Here is a 17676-nt window from a genome sequence, read left to right on the forward strand (position 1 = left end):
AGAATGAGTGGTGATCTTTCTAAAATATAACTTCCTCTGAGGATCAGATTCGAGAAATGCTTAGAGGATGTTTCCTCACATGGGAGTCGAGATCCACAGAGCATCGTGTCAATTATATGGTTGTGCCCATTTAAGTGCGATGACGAAGAATTTCTTTCTGCATTGCGAATATTTGAAATACCTTTCAACAGGGAGCTGCTGAGGGTAAGAGTCCTTGGGTATATCTAAGTCTGATGGATAGATTTCTAATCAATAAGAGAATCAAACCTTTGGGGAAAAGGGCAGTAAAGTGGATTTTCAGATAAAGGGCCTCTTTGTTTGTTGAGCAAGCAGAATTTCCATGGTGACATGAAACAATCTGGAAAATGTTGAGACCCAACTTCTTGGCCAGTTTTTTACATCAGGATCTTTGCAGTGTACCTTTAGTGGTAGAGACAACCAAAGGGAAACTGAGTTGTCAGAACACAGTCTAATAGGAGAACATAAGCAAAATATACAAGCTGTTACGCTGCGTGTATGAGAAATAGAAGGACAGGAGTACTGTGTGGAGTACTGGTTGCCCAGCCTTGGGAAGGATGTAATTGTTGGAAAGGGTTTAGAAGAGATTTACCAGGATGTCACCTGGGCTTGGAGGCTTGTGTATTAGAGAGAAGTTGGATAGACCGGTACTTTTATCTTCGGACTGCAGGAGGCTGAGGGTTCAGTTCAGTTTAGTTTATTGTCACGTGTACTTAGGTACAGTGAAAAGCTTTTGTTGCATGCTAACCAGTCAGCGGAAAGACAATACATGATTACAATCGAGCCCTTCACCATCTATAGATACATTCTGAGGGAATAATATTTAGTGCAAGGTAAAGCCAGTATAGGCCGATCAAAGATTGTCCGAGGGTCACCAATGAGGTCGCTAGTAGTTCAGGATTGCTAGTAGTTCAGAGTGTCGCTGAGGATCCTCCATTGCTTCTACTCTGGGGCTGTAGAGAGCATCCTGTCCGGCAACATTACAGTCTGGTTTGGGAACAGCTCTGCCCAGGACAGGATGGCCCTGCAGAGAATAGTGCGTTCGGCAGAACGCACCATGGGAACTACACTCGTCCCCCTGCAGGACCTATACATCAGGAGGTGCAGATCCAGAGCAAGCAAGATCATGAGGGACCCCTGCCACCCCAGTAACGGACTGTTCCAGATGCTACGGTCAGGCAAACGCCTCCGCTGTCACGCTGTGAAAACGGAGAGGATGAGACGGAGCTTCTTCCCACAGGCCATCAGGACTGTCAACTTTGATAACCCCAGAGACTAAATTTTTGTCGACACTTTTTGTGCTATGTTTAGTAACTTATTAACTTTATTTATATGCTGTAACTGTAATTATTTTTGTGCACAACCCGCAGGCATTGCCACTTTCATTTCACTGCACATCGAGTATGTGTATGTGACAAATAAATTTGACTTGACTTGACTAGTTGTGGTAGGATGATTCAGTTGCCTGATAACGGCTGGGAAGAATATGTCCCTGAATCTGGAGGTGTGCATTTTCACACTTCTATACCTTTTGCCCGATGGGAGAGGAGTGAAGAGTGACCTTATTGAGGTGGCCTAGGACATGAGAATTCCAAAACTGGAGGACATAGGCTTTAGATGATAGGGAAGCGATTTGAAAGGGACCTCAGGGGCTATCTTTTCCACTCATAGGGTAGACCTATCTGAAATGAGCTGCCAGAGGAGGCTATAGAAGTGGACGCAATTATGCCTTTTAAAAGACATTCGGACAGATATCCGAATAGAAAGGATTTAGAAGGATATGGGTCAAATGCAAGCAGATGGAATTAGCCCCATGTGCCAACTTGGCCGAAGAGCCTGTCTCCAAGCTTTAGAGCTCTATGATAATAAATTGTGAGCATTTCCTATAAACTGAGAGGCTGGTGTGAAGTGCGACACTTTCCGATGTTGAGCAACTGTGTAACAATATCTTGAATCCAATGTCCAGATCAGGACTAACACCACAATTGAACTCAAGGAGACTCCTTGAAGGATGTAGTTTTCCGTTGCTTCACTTGTAAGTCAGTGGGACTTCAGAACACGGTTTAAGCTTTACTACTGGTGGGAACTTGGAAGTTTCAGATTTAATCACTGATAAACCCATGCAGTGAAGATTCCCCCAATAAAGGCTGATTCACTATGATTTATACAAAAACAGATTTTTGTGAAAATTTATAAAATTTTGACAATAGCATCAATGATAAATATTGATAAAAAGCGATATCCAGTCAAAGAAACTGAAAATTTAAGGAAAAGTAAAGATACACACCATGAATCTTAGATTAAGTCAGTTCCTCCAACTTATTGCGGACTCCCCTTTGCTTGTCGGGGATGTTGACTATTTCTTGATGATTAGTCATCCGAGAACTCCTACCTGCTTTATTCTAAATTCAGTAATACTGTTTACAGCAATGAAAAGATAAGCATGTTTCAAGGTGGACAGTGACACAGGGGAGGTCAATCACGTTCCAGACAATCCTTCTACTGCAGTTTCCACAGCTGTCAAATGTCAGAAAGATTAGACCCTCCTAGCAGTGAGGCAGCAAGCAACTGTGAAATTTCATCAGGCTAGAGATACACTATACAAACTGCATTAACAGAGACTGTACAGACCACACTAACACAAACTGTGCAGACTGCACTAACACTAACTAACACACACTGTACAGACCACACTAACACAAACTAGAGCCCGCAGTAACACAAACTAACACACACTACAGACCACACTAACACAAACTAGAGACCACACTAACACAAACTACACAGATCATACCAGCAGACTGTACAGACCACACTAACACAAATTAGAGACCGCACTATCACAAATTGTACAGACCACACTAACACAAACTAGAGACCACACCAACACAAACTAGAGACCGCACCAACACAAACTAGAGACCGCACCAACACAACTAGAGATCGCACGAACACAAATTAGAGACCGTACTAACACAAACTGTGCAGACCGCACTAACACAAACTGGAGACCGCACTAACACAAACTAGAGACCGCACTAACACAAACCAGAGACAGCACTTGCACAAACTAGAGACAGCACTTACACAAACTAGAGACCGCACTAACACAAACTAGTGATTGCACCAACACAAACTAGAGACAGCACTAACACAAACCAGACCGCATTAACACAAACTAGAGACCGCACCAACACAAACTGTACAGACCACGCTAACACAAACTAGAGACAGCACTATCACAAACTGTACAGACCACGCTAACACGAACTAGAGACCACACCAACACAAACTGCAGCTCACATGAACACAATCTGTGCAGACCACATTAACACAAATTGTACAGACTGCAGTAACACACACTGTAGACTACACAAACACACACCGTACAGACTACACAAACACACACTGCACAAACTGCACTAATACACACTGTACAGACTACACAAACACACACTGCACAAACTGCACTAATACACACTGTACAGACTACACAAACACACACTGTAGACTACACAAACACACACTGCACAAACTGCACTAATACACACTGTACAGACTACACTAACACACACTGTACAGACTACACTAACACACACTGTACAGACTACACTAACACACACTGCACAAACTGCACTAATACACACTGTGCAGACTACACAAACACAGACTGCAGTAACACACTGCAGACTACACAAACTGTGCAGACTACACTAACTGTGCAGACTACACAAACACACACTGTACAGACTACACAAACACAGACTGCAGTAACACACTGCACAGACTGCAGTAACACACACTACCCAGACTGCATTAACAAACTGCACAGACTGCACTAACACACACTGTACAGACTACACTAACACACACTGTACAGACTACACTAACACACACTGCACAAACTGCACTAATACACACTGTACAGACTACACTAACACACACTGTACAGACTACACTAACACACACTGCACAAACTGCACTAATACACACTGTACAGACTACACTAACACACTGCATAGACTACGCTAACACACAGCACAGACTGCACTAACACACATTGCACAGACTACACTAACGCAAACTGTACAGACCACACTAACATACACAGTGTAGACTGGAATCAATTTCAATATTAGCTACACTTTTATCATTGATAAGTCAATATTTTATTTGCTTTGTTGTTTATGTTATAGTTAAATAGCTATCTATTTTTAACACTAATTTAATGTTATTTAATCACCAATCTGTTTATTTTTGACCTTATTCCTGCAGTGTGAATTTGATTCAACATTGATTTTGAAAGAAAATAATTTAATACAAAATTATGTTGATCAATGAGAAAAGGGTTAATGGAGACATTTTTTAATTCATTTTTTCCCAACATTTATGGTCCATCTCTATTTGCCCTTGTAGATAGTTAACATTCACCCACTTTGATGGGTCTGCAATCCACAGAGACACACTCTGTAGAATTCCTGAGCTGCTCTCGAGGGACACAGATGTACCAAACGGATTTTACAACAATTTAGTATTTTCGTACTGGGACCAGTTTCTTTTCTAATACTTGGTTTTTTTCTTAATTAAAAAAGGACATATAAATTCACTAAAAATGGCAAAAGCGGCAGTTGTCTAACAGTGATGACCAGTGCACCATATGTCAGCAGCATGTGGTGACACCCACTTTAATTGAATAACAATCTTCCAGAGAGGCTGACTGCAGGGAGATTAAATGTGAAACAGCAATTGACATAATAAAATAGCAACCATTAGATGTAATAACAAGTATTCTTTTCAATTAACATGTATGCAGGGATCTTCTTTAGTAGATTAGTTGATTGCAGCAAAGTGATTAAAGGCTAAATACAGAAGGAGATTTACAATGCTTCACCTGATAACAAATGAAAGCCTCGGACTATCTTTGATCGGACATTACTGGACTTTATCTTGCACTAACCATTATTCTCTTTATCATATATCTGTACACTTAGGATGGCTTGATTAAGCATGTATGGTCTTTCCACTGACTGGTTAGCATGCAACTAAAGCTTTTCACTGTACCTCATGACAACAATCTAAGCTCAAATCAATGATGCAATATCTTTAATGTAGTAAAAACATTCCAAGGTACTTTGCAAGAACATAAAACCCTACAGCACAGGAACAGGCCCTTTGGTCTACAATGTCCATGCCAAACATGATGCCGTTAAACTAATCTCCTCTGCTGCTCATGATCCATATCCCTCCATTGCCTGCATATCCACATGCCTATCTAAATGCCATAATCGTATCTGTTTCCACCACCAACCCTGGCAGCACGTTCCAGGCACCCATCATACTCAGTGTAAAAAAACTTGCCCTGCACATCTATATACTAAAACTCTCATTTGTTTGTTTGTTTGTTCCTGAACTACAGCCAAAACGGTACACGATAGCATGACAATTTTAGGCCCACCTTACTCACCATCATCTCTTTAGGGAGGGGAGGGGGAGGGAGGAGGAGGGGGGAAGGGAGGGAGGGGAGGGGGAGAAAGGGAGGGAGGGGAGGGGAAGGGAGGGGAGGGGGGTAGGGGGGAGGTGCAGGGGGGGGGGGAGGAGAGGGTGCTGCACCAATGCAGGAGATGTTGGATCCGGCAAAATAATGTGGGATTAGTAAGGGGAGCGGTGATTTGGTTCGTGATCAGAAATGAGTCCTTGGGCAGGGAGAGAGGCAATCAATGAAGAATAGACAAATCTCAACAGATCCATTCTGGAGCCATGTACCAATTGTCAAGGGAGTGACTTATAATAGGACAACTTGGACTAATTTCTAAGTAAATCATTGCATTGGAAATTATGTCAAGTTCTGATTATATTTTTATCATCCTGTGACAGGTTGAAGAGTTAATCTAAATCAAATATTATGGTAACAAATTCTTACGACCTGTTTCCACTAGCTGATGACACAAGGACAATGAGGCACAGATTTCATGCTTAGGGGCGAACCTACAGGAGGAGACGTGGGAGAGAACTGCACTGCCTAAAAGAGAGGTGGTCATGGAGACAAACAAATATTATAAAATAATGTATTTTTAAAATTCATTCTTTATGAGGACATTGCTGTAAAACAACATTATGCACCATCGCTTTATTGCCTGTGTAAAGTCACCAATGGAATATCCTCGCCCCATGGCAAAAGCTGCACACATTACTGATAGGACCTCAGGTTGCAAATCCTTACACAGAAATGTTCCATAGCATAATGTACTGTGTCTGGTTCCCTCAATAGTACAGCAGCCTGTCTCTTCCACAGAACAAGTCACCCTAGAAGGCATTGGCTTTAATACTTATCCTTATAGTTTAATCATTTTTAGACTCGTAGTCCTACAATGTGGAGACAAGTAGGCTATTCTGATCATCGAGCACCCATTTACTCTAATCCTACACTAATCCCATTTTATCCTCCTCAGTTTCGCATCAACTCTCCCCAGATACTACCACCCACCTTCACACTACGGCATTTTACAGCGGCTGATTAGCTTACCGACCCACACAACTTTCAGATGTAAGAGAAAACCAGAATACCCTGAAGAAGCAAACATGATCAGGGAGAATGTGCAAATGCACAAATATAGGAATAAATGTCAGGACACGAATCTGGGTCACAGGAGCTGTACCTCTATCCCACCCACGCATTTTACATTACAATATTTTAAAGTGTGCCATTTTATTTCCCAGAGTAGGCACTTCTTAGCTGTATTTCCAATTATATTGTGACACTTCATGGTTTATTAATTTAGCTTTTAGCTTCTTTAGAGCCTTTTAAAAAAGTGTAGACCCTTTTAAAACTGGCAGATAAATCATTACTGACTAAAAATTCACAAAAATTGCTGCATTCAATAAGCAATGCTTGTGAAGTAATAATTGACTGCTGATTCAGTTCTGATGTTCCAGCCAAAGCAGTGTGCATACACAGTCACCTTACTGAAAACAGCCTCATCTGAAAAGTAATCAAAACTAATCAGGAATTAATCAATGGCTTAAGTGCGACACAGGGGCGATGGAGGAACAGGCAATCAACTTTCAAACACCTTACGCTATCCTATGGTCATGATTTGCTTCTTTGGTGAAGGAGGACAAGGTTGGGCGAAAGAGAAAGGGCATCAGGAGAGAGAATGTTGGAGTCATTGAGTCAAAGTGTCATTCAGAATGGATACAGGCCTTTCAGCCCAACTTTCCCATGCCGATCAAGATGCCCCTTCTACACCAGTCCCATTTGCCAGTGTTTGACCCATATACCTCTAAACGTTTCCTAACCATGTACCTGTCCAAAAGCCTTTTAAATATTGTTACAGTACCTGCCTCAGCTATCTCCTCTGGAGCTCGTTCCATATACCCACCGCCCTCTATGTGAAAAGATTGCCCCTCAGGTTCCTATTAAATATTTCCCTCTCCCCTGATTCTTGATTCCCCTATTCTGGGTAAAATATTCTGTGCATTTACCCCATCTATTCCCCTCGTGATCTTATACACCACTATAAGATTACCCCTCACCCTCCTGTGCTCCAAGGAATAAAGTTCTAGTCTTCCCAACCTCTCCCTATAGCTATGTTGCTCAAGTGCTGGCAGCCTCACAACACCAGAGACCCAAGTTCAATCCTGATCTCGGGTGCTGTCAGTGCAGAGTTTACATATTTTCCCTGTGAGCGCATGGGTTTCCTCTGTTTGCTCCAGTTTCCTCCCACATGCCAAAGACATGCGGGTTTGTAGGTTCATTGGGTTCTGTAAAAAAATTCCCTAATGTGAAAGGAGTGGACGAGAAGGTGAAATAACATAGAACTAGTGTGAACAGGTGATCGAAGATCGGTGTGGACTCAGTTCCATGTTGTATCTCTAAACTAAACTAAACATCCTCGTAAAAGAGGATCTTAGAAAAGAGGGAGCAGTATGATAGATTCATATTAGTTATTAGTTATTCACCAGGGTGCAATGAAATTCCTTGTCACATGTTCACAGATCACACAATATGCAATGATAATGATAGACATAACAATGAATGCAATGACGATGCCATAACAGCAGAATGGTGCAAAGATTTTAATGCAATCTGAAGTAAGGCACAACAAAAACCTCAAAGCGCAATAACAGAATAACCAAATGAGGTAGAGTTAAGAGTAAGAGTGTGTGGCAGCACCTCCAGGAAGGGAGTGTGAAAGAGGTGAATGGTTCAGGAGTCTGCTAGCAGTGGGAGAGAAGCTGTCCTAAAATCTGGACAACTGTGTGTTTAACCTGTATCTTCTCCCAGAAGGTAGAATAGAGAAAATGGAATGGCCAGGGCTGTAGGCACCCTTGATGATATTTCCAGTCATCTTAATGCAACAGAATTGGGGTTATGGAAAAAACTGATGAGCCTGTGATGGACTGGGATGTGTTCACCGGGCTCTGCAGTTTCAGGCAGTCAAGAACAGAGCAGTTGCCATACCAGGCTGTGATGTGTCCTGTTCGACAATGCATCTGTAGAAGTTTGAGGGAATCCTCATAGGCATGCCAAATCTTCTCAGATGCCTAAGAAAATAAATATACTGGTGTCTTTTCTTGATCACTGCATCAGTGTGAAGGAACCAGGTTGGGTTGCTAGTGCTAAGGATGCCTAGAAATTTGATGCTGTTGACTATATCTACAGCAACTCCGTTGATGAAGACAGGGTTGTGTTCACTCCCCTGCTTCGTTAGGTCAACAAACAACTTTTTCATTTCACTGATATTAAGGGCTAAGTTACTGTTCTGAACCATGCAACAAAATTCCCAATCCTTTAACTATACTCTGTCTCACTATTGATATTGAACCAGCCAACAACAGTGGTATCATCGATGAACTTAAAGATCGAGCTAGTGGCGTACTTGGCCACACAGTCATAGATCTACAGGGAGTGGAGCAGGGAATGAACTTAATGAAGTACAGAAGATAACTCGAGGCTTAATCAATAGAAATCATGCAAGTTAGGTTCAACAACTTCCCTATCCCTGAGAGAGAAAGGAATAAAGAGTTGGAGGTCATCGAATTAGCTGGAAGTGGAGGCACATAAAGAGGAAGGCACATAGGTTGTATAGAAATATGAGAATCTTGTCTAGCATACATAGAGGAGCCAAAAAAGTATATTGTGAATTATTTGGTGGCGTGCTCCTATTCATGAAAACCAAATTACCTAAAATTGAGATTCATTCTTTTTTTTGCACACAAAACAGGAGCTGTGTGAGCTGTCCGAACCCAACAATAAAATAAATACTCTATATCATGGAGTGAAGCTTTACCCACAGATCTCACAGCTGTCATTATCATTGCAATACTGACTACTGTAAAAGCAAGTCAACTCTGAAAGAACATTCTCCATGGCAGCCACTGTACCAAACCACAAAGGCCAGCAAGGAGGTGATGGAGAACAGAGTGGAGATGGGGACCATAGGGAGGGGGCATAGTTTTCTTGCTTGTCTGGGACTATACACTTAAGAAACCAAAGCGGTACCGTGAGGTGCAAACTCATCAAGGGGCCGATGATCACAGGATCTAGTGCAATGGTGCATAATGTTGCGGTGATGCAATCGTTGTCAGTGACGTTAATGGGCACAGAAGAGTTAGGCTAGTAGAGACTGTAGGCAAAACTTTAATATTCCCATGGGTGGTCCTTGTGTCTCTTGGCCTTCTGTAGCTGGGTTATGCTCCTTGACAAGAGCCAATTTCTGTTATTAAATAAGTGAACGGTCGCTGTACAGTAGACAACCTCATTACTTAGAATGTAGAAATGTACGGCACAGGTACAGGTCCTTCGGCCCACAATGTGTGTGCCGAACATGATGCCACAATGAGCTAGTACCATCAGCCTTCACATGATCCATACCTTGCCCCATTCCCAGAATGTCCATGTGCCTATCAAAAGACCTCTTAAATGACACCAGATGTGATGTGTGTTTGACATGAGGCAACATGTCAGGCACACTAGATAAGTTGCATTTGGATGTGCAGGCCAATTTCCTGATAGTTATTAATATAATGTGCAAAATTGTGCATATATGCAGTCATGCAAAACAAAATGCGACCAGTCTCTGCTAATGCAAATAGAAATATATATAACTGTGAGTCCCCATGATCTCTCATGACATTGTTTACATGGGTAAAACACACGAGACTGGAATTGAGAATCGTTGTGCCAATGTTGTGGGCACATGCAGAACTCTGTACTCTCAGCACGCCTGAAGGCTACTCCGTCCAATATTGATGTGGGCCGTGTTTCAGGCATCCCTGTGGAAGCACATGTGCCTGCAGCACACCTTCACCGCATGCATAATACCCAGAGCTCAATTTTGAGCTTAGTTCTGATCTTCCTTGGGTCCATAACACACTCAAAAAACGTACCTGAAGGAATTCCGGCCACTCTATGTATGGAGAAATTGCTGCAAAAAGTTAATCTGGCAAAAATGTCATCAGCAAAACACACTTTGAATGGGGCATTCGCAATAGTAGACAGGTGAAATCAGATCTTTGTCAACTATCATTTGATTTAATGGTTGAATTAACTTTTGTCCTTGAGTTTTGAAGAAGACTTATGAATGGTCCTTCCATAAGCTAAGGTACAGTCCTGATTCTCCAACCTACCTCGTTGCAGACATTAGACTCTGAAACGGTTACGCTACTATGCGGAGAATTATATTCTGCACTCAATATCTTGCTCTTTGCTCTATCTTTTGTACTTGAGTTTGACTTGATTATATTCATGTGTAGTATTATCTGATTTGATTAGATATCTGGCAAACAAAAGCTTTCCATTGTACCTGACAATAATAAATCTAAATCTGAGCGTCCCTGGTATACAGGATTGGCACAGAGCGAGGAGATCTAATCATTAATTGGAGCCATAGTTTGAAGATAAAACAATTAATGATTTTGCTCCAAGGGTATGTAGATAAGGTTTTAAAACTGAGAATTAATTTTGGAATATGAGGAAGATAAGCATCTGGGACTCATCTGAGCTGCTCAGTGATTGTTGCATTAACTCCAAGCAGTCGGTTAGATGCATTATTGTTTGCTAAAACGTTTATCATTAAGTGTCTAAAATAAAAATATCTAGAATGCTGACTCCATGGCGAAATCCCAAGCACACACCCGTTGGTCAATGTTCTCTGCTGAATTTTGATTATAAAACCAAAATCTAGGTTACAGTGGAAACAAAACTACGCAGTGGGATGCAACTGTGATCCCTTTTCCAGCTTAAACGTGTAGAGTATGTTAAAAATATCTCCATTGGAAAGTGATAATTCTGCAGGAAAGAGATTAAACGGAGAAGCATTCGGAAGACGAAAATGGGTCAGTGCAGAAGGGTTTACAAATGTTTGCAGATTGTAAAAGAGTGATTCATTTGCAATAATTCGTTTTTTTCTCAGCTCTTTGACAAGGCGCATCGGGGAAAGGGGTGTACCCGCGTCCACCATGCCCCGATAAAGGAGAGATGGGAGACACGAGGGACTGCAGATGATGGAATGTTGTGCAAAACAAAAAAAGTGCTGGAGGAACTCAGCGGGTCGGGCCGCAATGTGGAGGGAAATGGACAGACGACGTTTCGGGTCGGGACTCTTCTTCAGAATGACTTGGGAGAGATGGGGTTGCGTGCGCGGGAATGTACACACACTCTGACACTAACGAGAACATGGAATTAGACGCCCCTGTGCGTGGGCTCGCGGTATAGGAAAGCTATTTAATTTTGTAGACGCCAGGAACTACAGATATGGGAATCTTGAGCAAAATAAAAAAAAGGACAAAGTGCTGGAGGAACTCAGGGCGTCAGAAAGCACCTGTGAAGGACACGCTGAAGGAGGGTCCCGACCCGAAACGCCGCCTATCCATGTCCTCCAGATATGCTGCCTGACCGGCTGAGTTACTCCAGCACTTTGTGTTGTTTTTATTATTTATTCGTGCATATGAACAATGAGTAGCTAAGACAATATTTGTATGATTTACCCGCGCGCACACACTTCTCTTACGCTGACAACTGGCGGAATTAATCCCTTGCCTTTCACTACTAAAAGTTGCGCGTTTCAGTGAATGGATGGGAAGAAGTGGACCGACCTTGTCGGGACGAATACAAGAACAACCATGACTTACCGTACACACTTGTGCTGCTGCTGAAGTAGAAGCAGAGATGTGAGCATTAAAATGGTAAACTCCATGTCATCTCGCTGAAGTCCGGAGCTGCCGGTGGGTTTAGCGGGGAGTCTGCCTGGGCGCGATGGATCTCACCGAAAGTGCGAGGAACTGCCGCCTCTCCATCTTGTAGCCTGAGGTAACTCCTCGGCTCGGGTCGCTGGGGGTAACACAGTTATCAGCAGACCTGATCGGGTGCCAGCTCTCCCTCTTCGCACACGCCCGCAATCTGCTCGCTGGAAGCAGTACCAGCTCCTCCCAGTCAGTGCAGCAGCCCCGCTGTAGTCCTTGCACCCGCCCACCGCCACCAAATCAATCAACGTTACATAGAACATAGAGTAGCACAGCACGGCCGTTCGGCCCACAATGTCCGTGCCGAATATGATGCCGTTAAACTAATCTCCACTGCCTTTCCATTCCCAACATGACCACACTCCTATCTAAAAGCCTCTTAAACACCCCGATGGTATCTGCCTCCAGCACCACCCTTGGCTGTGCGTCCAGGCACCCAACACCCTCCATGTAAAAAACTTGCCTCGCACATTTTAAAACGTTGTCCCTCTCACCTTAAAGCTATGCCTCTAGTCTTTGACATTTCTCCCCTGGGAGAACGGTTCTGATTGTCTATGCCTCATAATTGTACATACTTCTAACTTATCTCTCCTCAGCAGATCTCCAGGAAAGCAATCCAAGTTGTCCAACCTCCCCAAAGCCTCCACATCCTTCTTGTGATGGGGCCACCAGAACTGCACGCAAGATTCTCAGTGCTGAAGGGTAAAGTGCTAAAGGGTTGGAGACAACAGTAAAGGTTGGCTTCTCAAAACAGAAAATGAAACTAAAATGATTTTATCACTAAAGTGATACCACTTAGCGATATAAATATTGATTTCAAGATTTCAAGTAACCCCTGCATTCCCTCTCTGCCCCTCCCCACCATAGTAATCCTGCTAGTTCCACTGTTCGCACCCATATAACCCTTCATTATTTCATGTTATATTATATTTCATATTTCAGATATTTCATATTTCATAATCACCTCTTCCCCAGCCAACAATGAACCATTGTGGGCTCCACCTTTCCTTGGTCATGGGTGCCAGCTCTGATTTGTTCTGAACCTTTTCATACCTCTCGTTTCCCTCTCCCATGACTCCCAATCTGAAGAAAGGTCACCTATTCCTTTTCCTTTGTGTTTATTTTTGATTTTATCCATGCTCTGTTGTAGATATCTGCCATTTTGTTTGTAATCTGTGACTTCTGCTATGAAATGCGTGGATCTAGAAATTCAAAAGCATCTGTATTTGTGTGGACAAAGAAGACAGGGGAACTGCAAGTGGGCTGCAGGCAAGAATGGTGTTGGGTTTTTGTACCTGTCAATCAAATCAGAGCTGGTTGGGGGACACTACTGCTGTTACGATAAGTCCAAGGGAAGTGTGGACTAAAAGGGAGAGGAACAATAGTGGGAGGTAGGCAACAATGGTGCAGTATTTGCAGTGCTCATTTTCAGGTGTCGGAGCTGTCAAACAGGCGTCATTTCAGATTTTGCTGGAGGGGGCAAGCTAGTCTCCAAAGAGGGTCAAACAAGATTATAGCCCATCACTACATCCTAGTGTATAACTAGTACAATAAAACATAAAAATACTTAATTTAATAATATGACAAAATATTGCATTGACCCCGAAAGGCATAAATCACATAACGGGTCTGAAACGCTAAACGTTTCTCTTATTATAATATTACCTGTCTGATTGGGTGTTTCCAGCATTTTTAACATTTTTATTTCATATTTTCAGCATCTTAGCTTTTAATGCATTTCAATGTCAGATTTGAATCAGTGTACAAAAAATGACAAAGTTTCAAAGCACGGCGGCTCCTCCTTTTGTCCCGTCCCCCCCCCCCCCACCACACATGGCGATCCATCCACGCCGGGTCCTCCATTGTTCTTCCCCTCCCTCCCCTCACAGCGGTCCTCCACTCTCTCATCGACTGTGGGTCGACCCGCAAGGCATCGCCACCGCCGCCGCCCCATCATCATGAGGCTTCACCGCTGCCGCCACCGAGGCCTCACCACTGTCCACGCCCCATTTCACGCCTCTGTGGTGTTGACCCGGGCCCCAGCCGTGGGCTCAGTCGGCCGCTTCGCCCGGGCCAGGCTTCTACGTGGCGATCCGGGAGGCATCGAGACCGCAGCATCGCGATAAAGGCCTCCGGCCGCATTCCCAGTCCACAGCCGTGGTCCGTCGGGTAGTTATGTGTCAGAAGAAATTGCTGATGCTGATTTATACCGAAGATAGACACAGAATGCTGGAGTAACTCAGCGGGATCTCTGGAGCGAAGGAATGGGTGATGTTTTGGATCGAGACCTTTCTTCAGACCAGTGGTGCCAGAGGGGCGCTCTGGTGATCTCCAGCAGCACTGCACTCTGAGTATTTGTTTTTTTATTTACATACTAGTACTATTCAATATCTGATAACAGAAGAGAAGAAGCTGTTCTTTAAATGCACAGGTTTTTGCATTTTCTACCTGATGGGAAAGGGGTGAAGAGGGAATAACTGGAGTGAAAATGCTCCTTGAATATGTTGGCTGCTTTCCCGAGCCAGCGTGGTGTAGATGGATTAAATGGATATTGTACCATATTCCGCATGATCACGTTGCGGTATTGTAAAATTGGAGAGGTCTAACAGGGAACTGCGACTGCTACAGCTGACCTGAGATAGGTGGGTCCAGTCAGGGATGTGGGATTGGGTAACCAGAGAATGTAGACCCACAGGCAGGCCCAACAGGCAGGATTGGGTTGATATCTGGACGTGAAAGGCAGAAAAATGTGCAAAGGACATGAGAAATTCACATGCATTTGAGCTTTTTAAGAGTCATCTCAGGCTGGGGATCAGAAATAAACAGCAGTCAAAGCACTTTTGAAAGACATGATAACAAGGGTCCTGCCAATCAAATCAATGGTGGTTTTGGGGACACTGCTGCTGGAAGATAAGTCCCAGTGAAGTGTGGATTGAGGGGCAGCACGGTGACGCAGCGGTAGAGTTGCTGCCTCACCGTGCCGGAGACTCAGGTTCGATCCTGACTAGGGGTGCTGTCTGTAGAGTTTGTACATTCTGCCCGTGACCACGTGGGTTTTCCCTGGGTGATCTGGTTTCCTCCCACACTCCAAAGACATACGGGTTTGTAGGTTAATTGGCTTCAGTAAAAATTGTAAATTGTTCCTAGTGTGTAGGATAGTGCTAGTGTACAGAGATTGCTGATTGGTGCGGACTCGGTGGGCTGAAGAGCCTGTTTCTGCTCTGTGTCTCTAAACTAAAGGTTGGCACAGTGGCACAGCGGTAGATTTGCTGCCTTGCAGTGCCGATCCTGACGACGGGTTTTGTTTACAAAAAAAAGAGTTTGTACGTTCTCCCCGTGACTGCGTGGGTTTTCTCCAAGATCTTCGGTTTCCATCCACACTCCAAAGACGTTCAGGTATCGTACAGGTATGTACGTTAATTGGCTTGGTGTATGTGTAAATTGTCCCTAGTGTGTGTAGGATGGTGTTACCAGGGGATCGCTGTTCGGCGTGGACTCGGTCGGCCGAAGGGCCTGTTTCCGCGCTGTATCTCTAAACTAAACTAAACTAAACTAAACTACGTTCAGAGGAACATGCTTGCCTCAGCATTCCAAGGAATTCTGGATCATTCTTGCTGATAAAAATATCCCTGCCCTATGAATATAATAACGTCAAAGCTATGTTCAGCCTCCCTCCTGGAACATCGCAGACTGAAACTGAAATAATCCCAAGAACTACCAAATTCCAAGTGGATTTTGAAAGGAAGTCTGCCTGAAGGCTGATTCTGGTCTTTATTGTGTAGGGTATCCTTTTGGAATGAATATATATTATTTTAACCATTAAATAAATGTTATGAAAGATGTAATCCTGTTGTCTGTGATCTCAAAGTGTATTGCCTCAAGATGCAAAAGGGAATTTCTTTTTTTCTCCAGAGAGTAGGCTTCCCAAACTGATAGCTGACACACGATGAGGATACATCTTAACTTATTCCAGACTTGGTCTATTTATGGAATTGGCACAGAGGAAACTTTTGGCAAAAGCCTGAGTTATAACATGTTCTCCTACTATAATCCTTTTGACTTCAAGCAAATAGAGCACAGTAATTGCTAAGAATTGCAATCAGTACTGAAATTATGGTGTTTGAGTGTCAGAGGTGGATGATTGTTTCCAACGTCGAACAGTACAGGTCCCAGCATAGATCCCTGCTGAACCGCACTGGTTACAGACCTCCAGCCAGAATAACTCCCTTCTACCACAACCCTCAGTCTTCTATCAGTAAGCCACTTATGAATCTATTTAACCAAATCACCATGAATCCCATACATCCTAATCTGCTGGATCAGCCTACCATGGGGAACTTTTTCAACTGCCCTACTAAAATCCATGTGGACAACTTTCATCGCCCAACCCTCATAGATTACCTTTGTCATCTTTTTAAAAAAACAATCAAGTCATTAAGCCATGACCTGTATATGAATAAATTCTTTGGTATAGGTGTGATTTAAAACATGAATTAAACTTAAGGTCTTGTACCTCATGATTAATATCCAATAATCAAACTACAGTGAGATCCTTTTTAATTAAGTCACTTTATGTGGCTTAAATCAAGCGTCAATTTAGGCCCCATTTCTAGAGTTCTTTGTAAAAGCATAATTCCAAATTCAGTTTCTCCTGCACTGCTATTAGTAGAACAGAGTAGCTGAGCTAAGGGAGCTGGAAATAAATAAACAAACAAACAAATAAATAAACAGATAAATCTCACTTACTCACTCACACACAATATCTCCTCCTTGACTGAAGGTAACTCAAAAGTTTCAGAATTAAAATTGCTAGGTTTTATTTTCAGCAAAAGTATTAATGATCGCACAACCAAGATGGGTACATGCAACCTGTGCATCTATCAGCCATTATCTTATGCAATTGTGAGACAGATTGCAGGGGTTAAATAAACTACCCCCAAAAAATTATAATTGTTCTGTGAATGAAAGATAGCAATTTTCATGCATGGAAATGCAATCGTTTACATTTGTAGATGTTGCACTTAAACCTTTCTTGGCAGTCACTCAGACAAGTCAAAGTCAAAGTTACCTTTGACACTGTCGCATGCCCACAATCCCTGAGATTTTGATAAAATTATTGATCTCCCCGACGTGGTGTCTTTTGATAAATATCAATAGAAGCAAATGTCAAAAATCAAGAGTGTTTAATTGTCATATATACCAACAATGGAACGATACGATAGAACTTTATTTATCCCAGGAGGGAAATTGGTCTGCTAACAGTCATAAACACAAGATACATGAAACAATGATATTCTTACTTGGAGCACATAATAGGCTTGTAAACGCAGTATGCACAGATAATATATAATTAATAAATAAATCAACAAACTAATTGAGGGAGTCCAGCATAGGTTCATGAGGTTAATTCCCAGG

At 42.8% G+C, this 17676-nt stretch overlaps 1 protein-coding gene across 3 annotated transcripts in view; it reads right to left on the reverse strand.

The window, feature by feature from the left end:
* Nucleotides 1–12474, reverse strand: part of gabrd (gamma-aminobutyric acid type A receptor subunit delta) — a 29273-nt gene extending 16799 nt beyond the window's left edge. For 2 of the 3 annotated variants that reach the window (XM_078425062.1, XM_078425061.1), the window contains exon 1: nt 12151–12474. In XM_078425062.1, coding sequence (XP_078281188.1) covers nt 12151–12215 — 65 coding nt within the window. In that variant the 5' untranslated portion in view covers nt 12216–12474. Of the gene's footprint in view, nt 1–2305; nt 2452–12150 lie in introns of those variants that run through there. The other variant, XM_078425063.1, reaches the window with a different exon arrangement.
* Between the last annotated feature and the right edge of the window lie 5202 nt (nt 12475–17676).

The sequence above is a fragment of the Rhinoraja longicauda genome, chromosome 30, assembly GCF_053455715.1.
Source record: "Rhinoraja longicauda isolate Sanriku21f chromosome 30, sRhiLon1.1, whole genome shotgun sequence".
Classification (NCBI taxonomy): Eukaryota; Metazoa; Chordata; class Chondrichthyes; order Rajiformes; family Arhynchobatidae; genus Rhinoraja; species Rhinoraja longicauda.